Source organism: Melanerpes formicivorus, unplaced genomic scaffold (assembly GCF_026170545.1).
Source record: "Melanerpes formicivorus ecotype bairdi unplaced genomic scaffold, bMelFor1.0.p_v2 SCAF_29, whole genome shotgun sequence".
NCBI classification, from domain to species: Eukaryota; Metazoa; Chordata; class Aves; order Piciformes; family Picidae; genus Melanerpes; species Melanerpes formicivorus.
In genome coordinates, this window is record NW_027142381.1 from 6956884 (window position 1) to 6977106 (window position 20223).

A 20223-nucleotide genomic window follows, 5' to 3' on the forward strand; every position below is an offset into this window, starting at 1 on the left:
TATGTCTTTAATTTGGTTTCCTTTATAATCCTATTTCTGCTCTGAATGCATCCTTCCTCATCCCTAGGTGGCCAATGTGGAGCTGTATTACAAGGCAATTCAATTCTATTTGGAATTTAAGCCTCTGTTGCTCAATGATCTGCTGATGGTGTTGTCCCCTCGGCTTGACCACACTCGTGCAGTGACCTTCTTCACAAAGGTAACTTTCCTGCTGTCCAGATGAAAGACAAAGTTACAACTGGAAAAGCATTTAGTTGTAGCAGTATTTTAAAATGCTGAACATTTTCACAGGAAAATGTGAGGAGATCTCTACAGAAAGCTCTCTTGATACTAACATCTCTGATTCCTTGCAGGTTAAACAGCTACCACTGGTTAAGCCTTACCTGCGCTCTGTTCAGAATCACAACAACAAATCAGTGAATGAGTCCCTGAACAACCTCTTCATTATTGAAGAAGACTACCAGGTATGTCTTGTCTTGGATTGGTAGTACCTGGAATGGGCATCAACTGGCATGTTCACATGCTTTGTGATAGAAGCAGCTATTCCTGAGTTTCAAGCTGGCTCCTGTGTCATAATGTTCTCAAACTCTGCGAAAACAGATTTCTCTCTTGTTTTAGGTAGACTTTAGCTACTTGCTCTTAGCATTCCTTAACCATATGTTCCTCAAAGTGAGCTAATGGTGACTAGTTAGGGATTAAGTGGAGAACTGTTAGTGTTTCTGGGAGCTTTTTGGGTCATTCCTGCTAGGGATAGACTGGGCACTAGGTGACAAATGCCTTTATTTAAGGCAAGCAGTGGGTGCTATGGACAGAACTTACAGAAAGGGTTTTGATGTCTAGATGCTCTGCTGTCAGAGAACAGCTGCTTGGTATTCAGAGGCTCTTAACCTCAGCAATCACCACTAAAAATAAGTGAAGTACTCTAAAATGTGTGTCAGCCATCAGTTTCTCAAAAGAAACAGACCTCTGCAGGTCTGGCTAGAGTACTTTATCCTAGACACAGGAATATAGAACACTTGAAAATCATTTGCATCTTTGGGGATGCAGTTGTGCATCTGAGGTGTGAATAACTTCTTCCTGTTTAATTCAGGCTCTTAGGACTTCTATAGATGCTTATGACAACTTTGACAACATTTCTCTTGCTCAACGTTTGGAGAAACATGAGCTAATAGAGTTCCGAAGAATCGCTGCGTACCTCTTCAAAGGAAACAACCGCTGGAAGCAGAGCGTGGAGCTCTGTAAGAAGGACAGGCTGTATAAGGTAAGACACAGGCCTGCTTCTGCATGCCTGCCTTGTTTTGGAGGCTCTGTGGTAAAGCTGCATCTTTTTGGACGCCACTGGGCGGTATCTGTTGTTGATCTGGCAAATCTTGCTTCAGAGTGGCAGTAGATGAATAGATTCCTTGGAAACGCGTCATAGACTGTCTCTGCTGATCTCAGTAGCAGATTGCAGACTCACAGCCATGTCAGTGGGTTTACTGTGGCACCTGAGGCTAAACAGACTCTCCTGTTGTAGGATGCAATGCAGTATGCTTCAGAATCCAAAGATACGGAGTTGGCAGAAGAGTTGTTGCAGTGGTTCTTGCAGGAGAACAAGAGAGAATGCTTTGGTGCTTGTCTCTTCACCTGCTATGATCTCCTAAGGCCAGATGTTGTCTTGGAAACAGCGTGGAGGCACAACATCATGGACTTTGCCATGCCATACTTCATTCAGGTCATGAAGGAGTACTTGACCAAGGTAAGAGCAGGTGCTTCTCCAACACTGAGAGCTTGTTAGTCACTGTGGTGTATGCCTTGAAACTGTCTGCTTGCTACTAACATCAATGTGGGCTTTGTCAAATGTCTGTCTGTCCATGTCCACACTTATTTTTCAGTCCATCTGGGGAGAGACTTCGCCCTCTAAGAGACTGAAACACTTGCAGACTTCACTCTATCTACCAGTTTTGGAACCTACATCAGTAGTATTTGCCTGACCATGGGCAGTGTCTTAAAGTAGCTGCAGAATTTGGGCTTTTCATGTGCCATGTCAGGAACCTCAGCTGTGATCAAGCTCTAACATTTTTAGACTAGATACTAAAAAAGCTTTGTAGCTAGATGTGGAGTTAACTTGGTCTGCTGTGCATTTAACTCTAAAATGTGACTCTGATACTTAATTGCACTAATTTTGACTCAGCTTTTGTTCAAAGTGACTTAGGATGGGGACAGTGCTTGGTTATGATCTGACAGACTTGAACCACATTGGAGTTAAATACCAAGTGTCAGGAGTGAGATTTGCCCAGCCAAAGCTTTCAGAGTGTCTTGAGTGAAATGGGGTAAATTCCTTAATGGTTAAGACTCTGTGAGAAGTAAAAGCTAAACTCAAGCTTAGTCAATGAAGACAAGAGTTCCTGTTTGTCAGAGATTTACCTGGCTGGTACTTCTAAAGGCAGGACTACTCTGTAGCCTTACAGCAACCTGCTATCCTTAAATGCTCTATCTTGGGGGAGGTTGGGAGCTGTCTAATCAACAGCATTGCCTGTCAGCTGTGCCTGATGTACCACACTAATACTAGGCCTCTTTTGAGACCAGTAGCCTTGGAGTAGGATCCTTAAAGATTAAAATCTCATGATCTACTAAAGGATAAGAGTGTAACTGTAGTGTAGCTAATGAAATCAATGCAGTAAGATCTAACAACAAGCAGAGCTGCCTTTCTAAAGCAGATACTTCTGGTGTATCTTTGGTTTTACTCGCCTGTACCTTAATAATTTCTTCCCTGACACTTTTGTTTCTACCTTTTTATATGCTAAATATGGAATTTGATTTTTCTAAGCTGCACCTTCTGAATTCCTTTGCAGGTTGATGCAATAAAGGAAAAGGTGAAAGTTGATTCTTGTTTTCCATCTTTAAGTCTGGAGGACTAAGTCTAAGGATTCTGCATGAGTTTTTTTCTTTCCTATGTTTATTACACTGCTGCTACTGCTTTCCCCCAAAACAAAATATCACTAAAGCATATGCAAATTGTTTAACTTTACAAGTAGCTAGTGCTGTAGGACAAAAGTAGATTCATTTGCTACTAATAAGCTAATAGATCCTCAGGAAGGGCCTACAGGTGATCAGTTGGATCACAGTCAGCCTGGTATAGAACAGATACACAAGTGCTACTATTTGGCCAATCTGGGCTAACCTCCTACAATAAGACATAATTTAAGTCCTGGAGCACTCTGAACCATAAACCAGTATGGCATTTGCTAGTCTAAGGACTGTGATCCAGTTCCTGATCTCTTGACCATTACTAATGTGTGCTGACAGTAGGTGAAGTAGATACTAGCTGCTTCAGAAGAGACTCTTCCTCATTCAGGTGTCCAGTTCTCATGGTGCTAGTCTAATCCACATGGTGCTCTAGTTCATGTAGCAACTTAAAACTTCAGCTGTTAGACCAAGTCTGTGGTTCTCTTCCCTGTAGTAATTTCTTCTAGTTGTGCAAAAAGACTGCCTTCCAAGCTCTTCAGCTTCACTAAACTGCTCTTGCTACCTCATTGAAATGCTTACTGCTCTTCTGAGGCTTGCCTTTTGCTATGCAGTTTTGCCCTTCCAAAGGGCAGTCTCTAAGGTCTCTGTCCCTCTGTGTCTGTACAAATAGCACACTGATTCTCCTTAGAGCAGAGGTCAGCCCTAGTGCCAGTTCTCCATTAATGTGGTTGAGCAGAGGGCAAACACCTGACAAATGGCTGGAAGATGGACTAAATGCAAAGTGCTTCTCGGTGACAAGATGTCTGTAATGACACCACTGGAGCTCAAGGCTAACCTGACTAAAATGCATAGTGTAAGGTCCTTCAGCAGCTAGTAAGTGAGGCAGTAAGAAAGCGTGTGTGTGAAAAAAGGTAACTGAACTGCAGTGTTTGCATAAACTACGCATGTGTAGCAGTCATTGCGATCACATCCCACTACTCCTTAAGCTACAAGGCATTGCTGTGGGCTGCTTGTGGATTTTTGGGGGGAGCCTGTATGGCAGTCATCTTCAGACCTCACTCTTGCTTCAGTACTTTTGCCTCTTTTTCATGCACACATGACACGATAACATTGAATGCATGTTACTTTTCCTCTGCAGCTTATTGCAGTCCTTGTGGAAAAGCCTTTAAAACAATCTCGCTACAAGTGTGTAGGGTACTGAACCTGGTGATGCTCAAGCAAGTGGTGTAAGAACCATCCTGCAGGCTGGTTTCAAACTTGTGCTGCTTGTTTAGCTCTGAGGGGAGGCATCAAAACTGGCTCAAAAATGCATTAAATGTCCTGGGCCTGAGGCTTTCCAAGTTCCTGTAAACCAAATGCCTCTGCTTAGTAGCAAACTCTGCACATTCTCCTTGGATTTGCATCTCTAAACTTGTGCTTCTGTGTTCAGTGTGTTGCTGTTTGAGTTAAACAGTGCAGTTCTCAGCACAGTGTCTGGAAATGAGTCTTGAAGCATTGGCATACATTCCTGTGCACTTTGACAGCAGCAAGCCAGATACTGGTGTGAGGCAACAAAAAAGCTTGCCATGAGAGCCCAGTCAATGAATGAACTCTAAAGCTCAGGACTTATGCCTCTAATTGAGGTTACAAATTAACAGTTTTATGGAACCCATGTTGTAATTCACAGCTAAATGGATGAAGGCAGTTAGAGCTGCCTGCAAATATTTGCTAACGTAGCACAGTTAAGCTGGAAACTGTTCCAACTCATGGATGTTGGGGTAGCTAAGTAATGCTGACCCTGTGTAAGTACAGGAAACCTGTCTTCAAACTCCTTTATGAAGGACACAAGTGAACTGAAAGACTAATCTGGTTTGTGAGTTGTCTTCCTGTCTTAAAAAATAATTGGCGTGATTGTCTCTGACTTCATCCTAAATCTTATCTCCTAGGTAAAAGAGCAATACCTAATTGTTGTGGTTTTAGTTCCAGGGCCTGCCTTAGACTGTAGCAATGCTGAGTTTTCTTGGATCTGTTTTAATACCAAGCAATACTTCAATTCACTACAGAACAAGTTTCTTCTCTTGCTTTTCTGTAGGGGTGGGCTAACAGCACAGTTGTACTCGCTGTGCAGCAGAGTGAAGCTGGCCAGTCTTGTCTTGTTACTGTGTACTAAGCTCCAACAAGTTGAGTATTGGTGGGTTTAGGCTGACTGCCACACAGTTCTAGCGTGGAAAAAAGCAAGTCTTATACACATGCATTCTCTGCATTTGAACTTAAATTGCATGAGTGAATGGGTTTGGAAAGTGAAATCTTGAGGCTCAAGTGACATGTCGGATGCTATTGCAGTCTGCCCAATACAAACAACTTCAGATTACTTTGCCTCAATGTTCTACTCAGGGAAACCTCTCCAGGTCTGGGCATTTAGTAATTGCTCCAGCACCAAAGGTCTCCACTGACACTAAAATCTGAGTTGGTGTCCTAAGGCTGTTGGTCTGAAGCAGTTGGAGCAACAGTGACTGATGAGCTTACTGATGTCAAAGCAGCTCTAGTCCACTATGGGACCTCTCATATAAAGCTTCAGCCTGGAGTGAGCTTTCAAAGTTCCACAAATCCCTCAATTAGGGTTTTTTCAGGAAATGGACAATCTTGACTGCACCAGTACCAACATTGCTACTTGATTTGATCTTAACTTGTAAACGGTCTCCTTTTCTTGATGGGTGTTAACACTAAGGCTTTTCCACTTCTCTGCCATCAGTAAGTACCTTTTTTGGAGGAGTTTTTTTAATTGTTGGTCTCAATTCCAGGTGGATAAACTGGATGCATCAGAGTCTTTGAGAAAGGAAGAGGAGCAGGCTACAGAAACACAACCGATCGTTTATGGTAATGCCTGAGTTCCTGTGTCGGCAGTAACACATCTTGCTTTTAACTCGGCGCTTCCCTAGGAGTGGCTTTTCCCAAGGAAGCCCTTAGACACGGGCATGTCCTTCATGTGACACTGAGTCTCGAGGGAATGTGTTCCAAAATACTAGCTAACTCTGCTGCTAAGATTGGATATGGGCTGCAGGATTTCAGATTGTCCTAGCTCAGCCTTAGGGAGTTGTTGTTGAAGCTAAACATGCAGGTGTCTCCAGGGAAGCTGCAGGCTTTCTGCTGACTGAACACTCAGTACAAAGGAATACAGCTCAAACTGTTCACAGGATCACACAGGATGTTAGGGTTTGGAAGGGACCTCTGGAGATCTTTGAGTCCAACCCCCCTGCCAGAACAGGATCATAGAATCTAGCTCAGGTCACACAGGAAGACATAGTATCATAGTATCAGTCAGGGTTGGAAGGGACCACAAGGATCATCTAGTTCCAACCCACCTGCCATGGGCAGGGACACCCCACACTAGATCAGGCTGGCCAGAGCCTCATCCAGCCTGGGCTTAAACACCTCTAGGGACAGGGCCTCAACCACCTCCCTGGACAACCCATTCCAGGGCTTCACCACTCTCATGGTGAAGACCTTCCTCCTCACCTCCAGCCTGAATCTCCCCACCTCCAGCTTCATTCCATTCCCCCTAGTCCTATCACTACCTGACATCCAGACGTGTCCTGAAAGTCTCCAGAGAAGTGTCCACAATCTCTCTAGGTTCCAGTGCTTCCTGACCCTTACAGTAACGAAGTTCTTCCTCATGTTGAGGTGGGAACTTCCTGTGCTGTAGTTCACATCCATTGCCCCTTGTTCTGTCTTGCAGGTCAGCCACAGCTGATGTTGACAGCGGGACCCAGCGTGGCAGTTCCTCCCCAAGCACCTTTTGGCTATGGCTACACTGCACCTCCCTACGGGCAGCCGCAGCCTGGCTTTGGGTACAGCATGTGAGAGCAGCACAAGTCGGTCGGGAGCTAGTGTATTTTCTTACTGAAACTCCACCGTCCCTCCCCGCTTTAACTCATAACAGGGAAAAGCAAGAGCTCTGCCTCGTGTTCTCGTAACCTTTACTTCATGAAGGACTGGTTTTGATAGCGCAAACGATTCGAATCACTTCTCTTCGATCCTTTTGATTTGATTTTGGTTTCTTTCCCTTTTCTTTTTCTTTTTCACATTCCATGTCACTCAGACTTTTACTTTCAAAAGGGGGAATAGTTTCTAAACGACTCTTTTGTTCTGTTTTCGTTCCACTGGGTGCTTTTTTTTTTCCTTTTCCCCTTTTCTTTTTTTCTTTTTCTACTTTTTTGTTTGTTTGTTTCCAGGACTGCTTCTTCCCATTAAGTCTGTTGTGAAAGATTCTGATTTGCACTCTCCTTAGTGTTTAAACTCTAATACTGAATCTTAAGTTCATTGTACGTGAGCAGCTTACAGTATGTACCGTCTCATTCCAAACGCATTTAAGTCTCACTCTATATCCAGAGAAAGCTAAAGCGAAGATTCTTGTATTTGACCTTGCAAGACTTGCTGACAAGAGACAACACTAATCAGCATATCCTACCCTGGTTGGATTGCATAGCTCTAAAAGCAGTCACAAACGCGTACAAGACGACCTTGCCTGACTTAAAAACAAAAAGAGTACAAAGTTTGGGGTTCTTTGGGTTTCTTTTTCGTTTTTCTTTCCTTAACCTATGCAGGTTTTTCCCAGTTATGCATAGAGAAACTGCTAGTGTCTTTTTGCTCACTCCATATGTAACAGATGAACCTTATGTTGTGCTGTATCCTGTGCTTTTTGTGGGACATTCCATTCAGGAACAGAGCACCATGATTCCAATCTGTGTATTTACTAACCCCTGCCCTGAGGTTTGTGTATGTTGGATATTGTGGTGTTTTAGATCACTGTTTTGAGTGTACAGAAGAGAGAATTCAAGCATATTGCTGTTCAGTTTTGTTTGTGCAATTTGAAATTACTCAATTTAAAAGGAAAAAAAAAAATAAATTACTGGACTGTGGACATGCTGCACAGTGGTAGCTTCACTTTACTGGCTTCAAAAAGGACCTTCCACCTTGAACCAAGTGTTACAGTGCTAGCGGTGTGGGGCGTGCAGGGACATGCAAAGGTGTGAGGGGCCAGCAGGAAAGGGCAGCAATGGAGACCTTTAGCGGTGTCTTGCACTGAGGGGGCAATACAAGAAAAACACAAAATGCTTTTTCTAGAGGAAGACTATGCCAGAGAGAAGAAAATAGCACTTTTCAATGGTTGGCTGCCTTGTGGTCAACTACAGCATATCTGAGCAGGTGATACGTTAGGCTTGTAGTAGGGTGTGTCAGTTAAATTGAGATCATGTTCTAGGTATGTAAGTTGCCTTAAATATATTTAGCTTCAAATAAAATTGACTTAAATGTTTCTCTATGAATACTGTCATATTTGAGTGTCCTGAGTCTCAGTGCTGGCCAGAGCTATGGTAGCTGTAGAAGCTTCTGTCTTTTAAGCAGGAGCCATCCACAGTGTCAGGTTCCAGCTCTGAGGCTGGCCTCTCTTCCTGCTTCTTACTGGGATTCCAAGAACTCCTGACTAGCTCTAGTGGGTGAGCACTGCAGGGGCTGTGCATGTAAGGATGACTGCATATGGGAGCCTTAACCAGCCACAGGCTCTAGCTCTTTGTTCAGGAGGGTGGAGTGAGTAGGGTCAGTCTTTGAAAAGAATTATGCTGAAGATGAGGTGCAGTTTAAAAACTTCTCCTTTGTCTGTTTATTACACTTGCATGTCAACCTCTCTGGGTCCATAACCTTGGTGGAGACAAATCCAGCTGAGCTGTTATGAAATAGGGGAGAACAGAAGACCAGACAGCTGAGAAGCTGCAAGACCTGCTCAAAAGTAGCATTATCACAAAACTGATTTGTTAGTAAAATGAACTTTATACAGGGTCCACCTACTCACAGGTGTTTCATAGTGTTAAAGCTGCAGAGGAGCAGCAGGGGTAAATTCACATGTGTGCTATGATCACAGTGATCTGAACATTCCTGTAACATTCCTGTATGAATGTCCTGAACATTCTTAAGCCTTAAGATTTGCTGATCCAACCCCCCAATAAACCAGGGTTTAAGTTAGGTGCTGTATAACCAGGTGTTTACATGTGGGGTAACACCTGCAGCTGGGTTGAACTGGGCAAAGGCAGGAGCCACAGGCACCTCCCAAAAGCAGCCCTGGTTACAGCTTCTCTCAGCTGCCCTCTGCCTCTGAAGGTCTGGGCTGCAAAGCCTGTTCAACTTGGCTGGGCTCATACCAGCTACAAGCTATTGCATCAGTTAGAAACTGTGAAGGAAGTCGGCTACAGCTACCCCAGCTACAGCATGGGGCAATTTTTAACTGCCTCAACAGCTCTTCTTTCCTGAAGTAAAGAACATCTCCCTGAAAAAAACCTCTCCTAAAAGAGGGAGGGAGAACTTGCTAAGTTTGATTAAAGCTTCTGTTTGGGCAGTAATGCAGAGAAAATGCAAAGTCCTCAATTGCACAAGTCCTAAAAACAGTGGGTTCCTGTTCTTTCTTAGAGCTAGCAAAACTTTACTAGCCCCATCATAGAATCATTAAGGCTTTGAGTCCAACCATAACCCAGCTTACCCTGAACATTAACCAAACTCTTGGACAGCTCCATAGTTGTGGGGCAGCTCCATTTGGGTCTCCTGGCCATGGCTTTTACTTCTGTGGTCACTATGCTGGGTTTTCTTCTGAGAGGGGACCATTGCAATCAACTGAACTCACCTCTGCTTGGTGGGCAGGGACTCCTTCCTGCCCTCCCTGAGACTTCTTGGGCCCCTGGGTGCTGGTTCTGCCCACAATACCTGAGCAGCTCTCCACAAGCTGCAAGCCCTTAGGCACAAGCCTGCTGCTTCCCCAGCTTCAAAAAGCACCCAGAAAAGAGCTCCTTCTTGGCCCTTTTTGCTGCAATTCCCTCTCTGAGTGTGGATTACCTACACTGGCACCAGGCTCCTCTGCCTTCAGCCCCACTTTCCACTTCACTACACAATACAAAAGCTAGAAACTCATGATTTACAAGTGCCAGTGTCTTACAAAAACTGGTTGTTTTATTTATACTGAGAAAATGCATGAACAAAGCCCCAGACTTGGGCTTTATCCCTGCAGGACTGATAGACACCAGTGCATTCAGATTTCTGTGGTCCCCAGTTTAAAAGAGTTTTAGCTGACCAGAAACTTTATCTACTAGATCAGCTGGTCCTGGTCCAATACCAAGGACTGTCCTGGAACCTGGAGCTATCTGAGTACGACCTGCATCTTGTATCAAGCTCACAGTCAGTCCAAGGTGTTTAGCATCAGCCAGGAGTTGAATCAGAGTCTCTTCATCAGGAGCTTTGAGGACCACTTTAGGTTGTCCACAGTACTCCCACTGTTTCAGGAGCTCAGGATTTCTTCTCTGAACTTGCTTGTAGGCAGACACGGCAGCATGGGAACACTGTGCTGCTACTTTACCCTTCCCCATCTTCAAATCGTTGCGGACAATCAGCACCATCTTGAACTCCCCAGACTCTCCCATGATGTCAGCTTCACTCCCCAGGTTGTTTGCAGATGCAGCCACTCTGACTTTGGGCTGCCTGAAAAGCCTCCCACGAAGGCCCCAGCCCAGGCACACTCCACACGCAACGCCAGCGATGACGCTGAGGAGCCCGGGTTTAGAGAGATAATCCATGATGGATTCGGAAGCTGCCTAGGGAAGGGGGGGAAAGCCAGAATTTACTCGAGGAGTTTTCAGCTGACGTGAGTGCCCCTGGTCATTTGGAGACAGCATTTGTTACAAACCCCGAAAACTATTCCACCTTCATGCACTGGGAAAGGCTGCTCAGACGCCTTCTGTGGTGCACGGTCTCCTCCTTTCCCAGCAACGGCTTTCTAATGGCAAACACGTCAGCAGTGACGGTGCACAACCCGCCGGCGATGGGCTTTGGGCTTCACACTCGCAAACTGAGCTAAAAAAAGAAACTTGCAAAGTACGCTAAAGTTACACCTGAAAATTGCGAGAAACAGCAAAATGGGGGCGGAGGGGAGTGTCAAGGCAGCGACTAAAATTCACTTGAGGGCTACTAGCTGGGAGGGGCAACGCAGAGCCGCCTACAGCTCCACCGAGCGCTGCGGCAGCCCGGCCAGCCCCGGCCCCGCCAGGCCCCACGCAGCGACACCCCCGGGTGGAAGCGACTGCAGCGCTCAGGTCCGCATCGGATACATCTAAACCTGGTGGAAAAGGGAGGGCAAAAATCGAGAGCGAAATGAGCCGAGCCAGACCCCGGATGCCCGCGGCCCTCAGGGTGCCGCCGGTAACCTCTACCCTACCCCCCCCCACCCTACCTGCCGCTCGCCCACCAGGCCGCTGCCGCCTCCGCCGTCGCCCACAGCTGACGCCACCAGCACGTGCCAGAGAGGGGCGGGCCGAGGGCGGGAGCGGGGCGCGGCGCGCAGGAAGTGATGCTGCCGGCGGGCGGGAGGGGGCGGATTTGGCCTTGCCCTCGCTTCCGGGTTGGCCCGGGCCCAGCGGTAGCGACCGGCGCGGAGTGTGGTGAGTGCGGCGCTGCGGGCCGGGCTGGCACTGCTCGGGAGCTTGCCTCGTCTCGCCTCGGCTACCCGAGGGGCTTCCTCGGCGGGCAGGACTCCCCCCGCCCATTCCTCAGCCGCACCTGCTCGGCTTCCTTTATCCCGCCCCCTCGGCACCGACCGCGGCGCCGATCCCCTCACAGCTGCTGTGGAGTCGCGGTCCCGGTTTCCTGTCTTCACGGTGGCGAGCAAGAGAGGCGGGAGATCCAGCCCCGGGGCGGCGGGGAGAAATTTCTGGGGGGCCGGGAGAAGCGCCAGCGGGTAGGGTCGGTGGTGTCCCGGGGCACCGTGACCCAGCGCCGGCCCACGCGGTGTTGTGCAAGCCTGCGGCAGGGAGGGCTGGCGGGAGGGGCCCGGCCCGCCGCGGGGAGTTGGAGGGTTGAGGGAGCTGCCTGTGGGGTGAGCGGGAGGTGAGCGCAGGGCTGGGGGGTCGGGAAGGGTGAGCGGGCACCGAGGTGAGGGAGGGAGCTCCTCGCTGTCGTTAGGGTGAGAGCTGTGCTGCGCTGCTGCTAATTCATCCCGCACCCCGACGGAGACCTGCTCTGCTCGGGACGCTTCACGTCACGCTGGGAAAAAACCTGGAACCCTGTGACAGAATCGTGCCTCTGTAAGCCAAGGGACGGTGCCTGATGACACACTGAGAAATTCATCGGCTGCCGATGCTCTGTGACTGGATCTCCAGGAGAAATGTGTCGTGCTTTCCCGGCTGGGTGGCTGATGCACCCTCTGCATCACGCCGACTGTCCTTGTTCCCTGTGACTTGTCTGATGGGCTCAGGTGGTTAGGCCTCCATCCACGAGAACTCTTTAATGTCTGATTTTTGCCGACTGGAGTTGAGTACCTAGATGTGTCTGTCTGGTTTTCAGTTCTCTTGTCTGGCCAGTGTCATTTAGTGATTAAAGGAGGTAATAAAGCAGTAGGATTCCTATTTTATTCCCATTTTTCCTCAGAGATGTTTGGCAAGGCATTTGGCTGGTGTGAGGGAAGGGGTCAGAATTGTTTGATAGGGTCTGTTTGTGTGTGAAGTGCTGTGAATCCAGGTTATCCACTCTGAACTGCACAGAGGACATTTCCTCAGGGTTCTCTCCTGTCCTTGTTTTCTCTGCTGTGTGCTTACCAACAAGTGGGTATCCTGGTTTAGTTAATGCTAATATTACAGCTTGAGCACTCTGAGGTCTTTTATGCCTTGGAGCATGTGAATTTCGTTTGAGCAGTGGCTTTTGGTACTCTTTTCCTGTTTTTGCTCTTCTAGGGTTGTTTAACCCCAGTTCCTGGTAGATAGGTAGATCTGGGGGGTTCTCATGCTTTCTGCTACCTTACCTTATGATAACACATCTAAGCATTAACTTGCATGTTGAAATAGGCTTCCTTCTGTCAGTTCTCTTTCAGACCATTATTTCTGCAGCATGGGGCTGGCCATTTCCTATTCCTTCTTGGTCATAAGTGACAGTTGTAGTGATGGCTTCATCCCATGTTTTCAGATGAGATGTTTGCCATTGTGCAAGGGGAGTTGAGCACTACTTATTAATTTGTGCTAAGATCCTTGTCCTACTTAAGGACTGGAGTCAGTGGTGCTGGTAATTTTTGTGGGAAAGGATAGGAGGAGGCTTTGCAGCTTTCAAGTGGGTAGTAGCCATGAGGAAGGTGAGTACAGTGGAAGCAAGCCTCTTAGCTGGAATGTCTGCACTATTTCTACCTTAAAGCTTTTTTTTCCCTGTGGTTGTCTTTTGAACATCACAATTATTTCTGACTACATCTTCTGACTGCCTCTCATTAGAATGTTCTGTGTAGATTTTTGAGATCTCCTCTTATTTCCTAACAAGTTTTGTCTTTAAAGAGAGGGGAAAAAAGAAAAGGAAAGAGAAACAACACCCAACCTCCTGGCATATAGTAAAAGTAGGCCAGTTTTTCTGGGGTCATGGTGATGGGAAACATGCCATTATCTGAAGGTTAGAACTTTAACTTTTGTTCCTCAGGGAGAAGTGTTGAGCTGGCTGGACTTTGCTATTCCATGAGAACAAAGAGCACAGCCTTGAAACTGTTGCACCACTGAGCTTTTTGTGTCTCTGTAGCAGGTTGGAACCATAGTCTTGAGGGAGGACCTTGCTGGGTTCAATGCTGCAGTTTGGGCCCAGAAGACTGTAAGTTAGTGAGGCAGGCAATTGTTTGGTGTCTTTCAGACTTATTAAAAGAATAATCTTCTCTGTTCCAAGGCTGAGAATTAGCCTCTGACTCAGCCTGCATGGGCAGTGTATTGTCATCCAACAGGCAAGGCACCCATGGTGGAACCTGAACTGGTTCCAGTTAAAAACTGGTAATGTCTGTGAGAAGAAGCCATTGTCTCAGGGGCATGTTTCTGCTGCAGTTTTCCATGGGGTTTCCATAGGTACTCCTCTTCATTCCTGTCATCTGTGCTGTACCTCCTCATGCTGAAGATCTCTGGATATAAAGGTCAAGCATCTTGTGGGGAAACTGCCTCCCAGCACTCAGGAGATAGGATAAAGGCAAAGTTCCTACCAAACCTGCACTCTCCACCAGGTGCTGGAGGCGTCAGGTGTCAGTTCTTAGGGCTGGGTTTATACTCTTTAGAATTTCTAACTCTTTGTTCTGTCCTAGTCAAATTTTAGCAGGCTGCTTCTGTGCAGGATGTGTTAACATCTTGTGACAGTCCCTGTGCCCTTTCTGTCTCTGTGCATTTTGGGAGCATAAGGGGGCTGATTGTGGAGGGCTTGACTGCCAGCTTCTGAAGGCAGAGTGCAGTCCAAGGGCTGTGAGACAAACTTCTTGGCATATGCATGGATTTCTGTTCTCTGGAGCTGAGGATGTGAGAGAGACTCTGTCTGGTTAGTCACCTGGATATGAAGATGCACTCCTTTTTTTTCCCCAGTGTTGTGTGGCTTCTCTCTCCAAAGGTTTTATCTCAGCTGGTGTCAGTCTAAGTCACTGGTTTTGTGAAAGAGTTGCTTGGGCATCTGTGATGTGCCCTCCCTGAGGGTTGTTATTTGATCAGGGCTGTGGTGGTACCTGTCCCTGAATCCCTACAGCACTGTCTCATTCAACATTAGGGTAGAGTTGAGCTTGGGAAACTGAAGATAGTATAGCAGCACAGCAGTAACACTAAGGAAGTCTCCTGTGATCACCTCAGGTCACCCTCCCAGCAGCATATTGCACCCTCTGATGATCTTGAAGCTGTTTCCTCAGCAGCTGGTTGAGTGTTGTCCTAGCCAGGGGAGGAGCAGCCTCATTCTGTGAGCTGTGATCTTCACCCCAGGCTTGCTGCCTCCTGCCAGCATAAGGAGCTCAGAGCTGCTTGTGTATGAAATGCTGCACTGATAATGTTCATCTTCCCAGTCATTGTAATTTCCCTTCTTTGTTTATTTATTGGAGGGAAAGGAGGTGAAGTTTCAGCAAGAATTCACTGCAGACACCCAAACAATATGAATTGTGTCTTTCCTGCCATCCTCCAAGCCTTTTCATCTCTGTATTTCATGTGTAGTGTGACTCTACTGCATGCTTAAATCACCTGATTCTACTACTGATCTACACAACCAACCATCAGTATTTGTGTTGCATCTCAGAAAATCCCCCAAAGAGAACAGTTTGATGGAGGTGGCTTTAACAGCAGGGACCTCAAAAGAAAGATGCTGGCTTCCCTGTCTCTTGTGTTCCAGCAGTGTGAACTAATTCCTTCCTAAAAGGTGTCCCCAGGTCTCTTTGGAAAACCAGGAATTTTAACTCTAAATTGGAAGAGGATTTGGCTTCTTTCAAAACAGTTTTGGGCTGGGAGTGGGAAAATAGGTCTGGTGTACAGAGGCATAACCCACAAAATGGAAAGCTGTGGTCTTTAACTGAATTGCTTCTCCTTTGAGGGATTAAACTATTTTAGTTAGAACAACATTTTTAGTGTGGCAATAAATGCACTCATACCAAGGAAACCCATTATAGCTAAATCTGTGGAGATTCTGAACATCTTTCAGATGTGTCCTAATTTATTTTAATTGAATGCTTCCCAGGAGTGCAAAAGGAATGGGGGAGGGGGGGGAGGGGGAAATCAAGCAGTTACTTCTTCTATTTTCTTTCATCTTTAGGAAAGTTATTAACCTTCAGCTTAGGGACTGTGTCAGTTTGGTATCACATGATGAATGGTGTTATCTTACTCTGTAGGGACAGAAGGTTTGGAGGAGCAGTTGCTTTGGTCTTGAATGTCTGCAGAGCTGAGGACGTAGTTGTGTGTTCCACTGGCTTCAGAAGCAGAAGGAGCAGCGAAGAGTGACGTAGTTGTACGGAGCTCAGAGGGTAGGTAATGTTTTACTTCCAGGCTGATCTCCTCCTTTACCTGAATGTGTTCATGTGCCAGATGGTCTTCAACTGTTGAGGCAAAATGTTCCCCAAACTGTTACCTTGCCAAGGAACCATCACAAACTGTTAACTTACTCCCTGTGTATATTGTTGCCTCTGTAGAGCATTTGATGACTGAAACAAAACCATAGTACTGTCTAGCTTGGGGCAACTGCTTAGTCTGGGGTTTAATCTAATGTTCTCTTTATTGTATTTGAAGAACAATGATGTAGAAGAAGGAGGAAAGGTTCTCAGAAAAGCTGGGGATAAAGAAGCAGCAGGTCAGTGGCAGGATCAGAACATTTGGCTTAAAATGCAAGAAGTGGCAGCAGGCTGTAAATGGTGTTGCTGAGGAACATCAGTAAGATGATCTGAGCTATAAATCTGGTTCTAGCAGCTGTGTGACAAGTCACTTTGGAGATGAGAATTAGAGTTCCAGGGTCTCTTTAATAAAGAAGTGGTAAGAATTAGTGATTCAAACAATGGCTGAAAAGCAGTGAGATCATTCAGCCAGTTTAACAGCTTCCTTGTTCCAGCACATTGCAAAGGAGTCCTCAAAAAATCCTTAGCAGAGAATGTGAGTCCACACTCTGCTCCTCCAAGTGACACTGCAGGCACCCAACTGCCTTGTCTTAAACAGTTTCCTTTTGTGTGAGTGCACCGAGCAGTTGGGTGCCTCAGCAGCCTCCCCAGAGCTTCAGAAAGAGACTTTTGTCTTTTTCTCTGACTTAGGGAGTGCAGAGGTTGCAGTGCCTGATTTGATGTTCTGGTGCTCTAATAGCTTGTTTTGCTTTGTCTCACTTACACTGTGAAGTGCCAGTGGCAGTTACCAGAAGCCCTTTTTTTGTTGGCCATTTAAAATTTTTGACTAGCAGTAATTGTCTTTTTATACTTCATGTTATGGGTTGCACTAAAGCTGAATGGTTTATTGTGGGTTATTTGTTCAGCCTGACAAAGAAGTTCTTGTGTGGGCACAGCTCTCACAGATGATCTAATCAACCCTGATACAAAAACTGTTCAGAGTTGTTTTCCTCACTCTTTTAAATAGTTTATTTTTATGATTGCTGGTAACTGCTCAATGTATTAAGCAAATTAATTTTATTAGATATGGACTCTGGGTCTTTTTCAGCATTCAGAAGAAGTGAAGCTCTGCTTAGCAGCTGGAATTTAATTTGCTGTGGTGAGCTGGCATGGATTTGGTGTGAATTTGAGGACGGGGGGCTCAGTTCATAAAGGATGACTCCATTGTGGGTCAGACTCCCACTACAGTTAATAACCATGAAGAGATATTAGTGCAGTAGGGAAAATAATAGGCATCAAATAGAGCAACAGGTCAAGAGAGCTGAGCTTTCTGGGTACACATCCTCCTGCTCCTTTTGCTAAGATGCTCTGAGTATAATTAGACTTTGGTTAATCAACAAGGGGTTTTTCTAAGGCCAGTAAGGGTTTGGTTTCTGAATTTCAGCCTATTTGAGCTTGCAGTGTAGTGGATATCAAATCTCCCAGTCAACTGTGTTCACAAATACAGATTTTTAGAGCTTTTCTGCAGAATGGACCTACTTGACAAGTATTCACCCTACAGAAGTGTGCAGGGGGAGCTTTTATCTGCTTTGCTGTAGATGTTGACTTGTGTGCTTGAGGTAGCGTTATGCAAAGCTAATCTCAGATTAGTGCCTTTCCAAGCAGGCAGGGTACAACTGGCTCTGTTGAGCTGCAATGTGTATGTAACAATGCACCTGAGATCCCTAGAGAGTGATGATTTTTATGTGCCAGTAAAATGTTTAATGGCCTGCAGTGGAATTCAGTTCATGGAGAGGGAGTGTTGCGTGCAGCCTAGGTTTTAGCATGGCACACGGTGGGCGGTTTGTAGCACAGTAAATTCATTTGCTTTAAATGCCATTAAGCTGAGAGCAGAGGCTAAACCAACTGAGACTTCAATTTTGAAGTCTAGGTTTGCACAAGGAAAGAAAAGATGAATTTCAAAATGAGGAACATGTGGCTTCCCCTTAAACTTCAGGTGGTTTTTGAAGTGTTTGTTATATTTAAGCCAACAAAACGTGACTGAAGTTCCCTAAAGTAAACAATTTAGGAGTTGTTTTAGTAGTGTGAGTGTGTGGGGAAAGCCTTGATGGCTTTTGCTTCTTAAGCAGCTTTCTGTGAACATCAGGCTTTCTAGCTGCTTAGTTGAAACTTTCCCCTCTGCACTTTGTGCTTGTAAGGTGTGACATACATGTGTGTATGAGCATATATTGGAGATATGTGGAAATACATATTTAGATAGAAAATGAGTGCACAGCATTGTAGTCAGTAGAAGCATAGCACTCCAGCATCTCGGGGCACTTACTGTCCTGATGAAATTAGGAGATGGCCAAACATTTGATCCTTGTATCACCATAGCAACCAACCAGTTATCCTCAACTAAGTGCTGGTGTAACTCCACTGACTTCCAGAGCATCAGGCTGCTACAAAACTGCTCTGAGGAGAGAAGGAGTTTCACATTTCTCTGGTGTTTGACTAGCAGTTCAGAGCAAACCTTCACTTGCAAGTGACTGCAGAATGAGGCTGTGGAACTCTCCCTGCAGCAGGGCAGTCCTCTCTCCTCGGCTGACTGCGAAGCCCTGCAGCATCTTTCAGAAGCAAACCTTTGCAAGGCTGTTTCACTCGGTTTTGTTATTCTTTCTTTGTGGTTTGGGTATTCTAGGGTCCAAGTTTCAACAGACAGGTTGCTGTCTCTGTGCATTTCTTTTCAGGAAGGAAGTGTTGGAGGGAGGACTCCTTCCCTGGACACTAATGCTTTTAACTGTTGGATTTTAAGTAAAATCCCTTTAATCACTACCCTGTAGCTAGCAGTTTTATCTCTGTTGCAAGTAATGCACAAGGCTTGTACCTGTGCTTTGAAAAACTTCTGTCTAAAATGGACTTGTGAAACCCTGGAAATGCTGAACACATGCCTTATTTGAAATCTTGTAACATTTTATTGACAGAATTATTGCACTCTCAGTCAAAGGGGCTAGCTGACTCCTGTTGACCAAACCTTAACTGCTGCTTGGCTCTTAAGCCTAACATAAATGAAAGGGGAAGGGTGGGTTTTCTCTGTAAAACATTTCATTTCCCCCACTAGAGAGTTTTATGTAACCTGTCATTGTAGTGTTGCACTGCTCTTTTATTTTTCCCCAAGGAAAGCAGCATATCAAAAACTGCAAGTCCTGTTTACTTGCAGGGAGAAATGCAATGCAAATGAGATGCTTTAGCTTGGTGGGACTCTGTTTTCCAAAATAAAATCCCAGAAACTGGTTTTACAATTCAAGAGAGGATTTTTTAAGGCAAGGAGCCTGACTGGCCACTCTTTGTGTTTGATTGCATAAGAGCTGTCAGCTGTTCAGGTTTGGGGTGGGTTTTTTTTAAGGAGGGGGAGAAAGAAGCTCTTGCAACATTTTGATTTATGCTGGCTTCCAGTTATTGCAGTATTTACTCTCCTGGATAAGGAAAACCACAGCTGTTCTTGTGCACTTTTTAAGGCTGACTTCACTAGAGAGAGGCCAAACCAGCAGAAAGGACATAGACCTAAAAGCTTTCCATCAGAGAGCTATTGGCCATTGAAAAGTTTACCTTTTGTAGCTTAGAGAGATCAGGCTGTAGAAAGCATGAGATGCAGGTCTGTATCTTAGTTACCATATTGAGGGCTGGGTTGTAGGCTGTGAGGTTTTTGAGGTCTGTTTCCATGCTAACTACCCAGAGCAGATGCTTTCTAATACGGGAATCAGGTCTTAAAAGCCTCTCTTAGGATTGAACTGAGGTTTGTATGAAGCTCTGCTGCTTTTGGAGCCCAAACAGTGGGCTGATAGTAGAAGGGATTGTTTAACAAGCTTTTGTTCAGTTCTTAGAAGTGAGGGAGTTTTGTCATTGAAGTGAGAAATGGAGATCTATGTAGGTGGAAATGTTTTAATCTTTGTCATTGTAGGAGTTGCATCACTTTCTCCTTTTTAATGGTGTGATGTAGGATAACTGTCATCTGGGTTTGGAGAACTGCTGGATGTTTGCCTGTAGCCCTTGACTATGGAATAAATGAAGTCTTCAAAACTAAAAGTGGAGACATTGTGCTTTTTTTCTTCTGCTGTTAGATCCCTACACGTGACTGATCGATGAAATGGCAGAGAATGGAACAGATTGTGACCAGAGACGCATAGGAATGATCAAAGAGCAGCACAATGGAAACTTCACAGGTAGGTGGAAAGCGACTGAATTTTCTCAGCTGGTCAGCTTGGTGTGTAAATTGGTCAGCCCAGCACTCAAAAAGGATTTATGCTGGTGCATGATATGTCCAGGTAATGCAAAGGGTTTCTGTGCCTGGCTTGGAAACTTCAGGCATCTCTGTGTCTGAACTTTGGAGGATTGGCACATTGGAAAGCCACAGAATAGTTTTGTGCTGTGCATTTCCATCCAGTTTC

General features: G+C 45.6%; 3 protein-coding genes across 10 annotated transcripts in view; 2 read left to right on the plus strand and 1 right to left on the minus strand.

Moving 5' to 3' along the window:
• CLTC (clathrin heavy chain) overlaps positions 1–8248 on the plus strand; it is a 33389-nt gene extending 25141 nt beyond the window's left edge. For 2 of the 4 annotated variants that reach the window (XM_068154809.1, XM_068154810.1), the window contains 7 exons: positions 68–199; positions 354–464; positions 1091–1261; positions 1517–1738; positions 2835–2855; positions 5730–5805; positions 6665–8248. In XM_068154809.1, the coding sequence (XP_068010910.1) occupies positions 68–199; positions 354–464; positions 1091–1261; positions 1517–1738; positions 2835–2855; positions 5730–5805; positions 6665–6789 (858 nt within the window). In that variant the 3' untranslated portion in view covers positions 6790–8248. The remainder of the gene's footprint in view (positions 1–67; positions 200–353; positions 465–1090; positions 1262–1516; positions 1739–2834; positions 2856–5729; positions 5806–6664) is intronic. The other 2 variants (XM_068154811.1, XM_068154812.1) reach the window with 1 other exon arrangement.
• Positions 8249–9896: 1648 nt separating this feature from the next.
• Positions 9897–11265, minus strand: PTRH2 (peptidyl-tRNA hydrolase 2). 4 transcript variants are annotated; one of them, XM_068154814.1, is made up of 3 exons: positions 11195–11249; positions 10669–10818; positions 9897–10559 (listed from the first exon to the last, which is right to left on the minus strand). In XM_068154814.1, exons 2-3 carry the CDS (start codon positions 10672–10674, stop codon positions 10023–10025), a joined length of 543 nt encoding a protein of 180 aa, XP_068010915.1. In that variant the 5' UTR covers positions 10675–10818; positions 11195–11249; the 3' UTR covers positions 9897–10022. The 4 variants fall into 4 exon arrangements, with proteins under 4 accessions (XP_068010915.1, XP_068010914.1, XP_068010916.1 ...); XM_068154813.1 differs by having other exon boundaries at positions 10669–11080; positions 11195–11210; XM_068154815.1 differs by having other exon boundaries at positions 10652–11080; positions 11195–11209.
• Positions 11266–11323: 58 nt separating this feature from the next.
• Positions 11324–20223, plus strand: part of VMP1 (vacuole membrane protein 1) — a 74595-nt gene continuing 65695 nt past the window's right edge. The window contains exons 1-3 of one of the 2 annotated variants that reach the window (XM_068154820.1): positions 11324–11402; positions 15602–15733; positions 19897–19998. In XM_068154820.1, the coding sequence (XP_068010921.1) occupies positions 19923–19998 (76 nt within the window). In that variant the 5' untranslated portion in view covers positions 11324–11402; positions 15602–15733; positions 19897–19922. Of the gene's footprint in view, positions 11403–11560; positions 11699–15601; positions 15734–19896; positions 19999–20223 lie in introns of those variants that run through there. The other variant, XM_068154821.1, reaches the window with a different exon arrangement.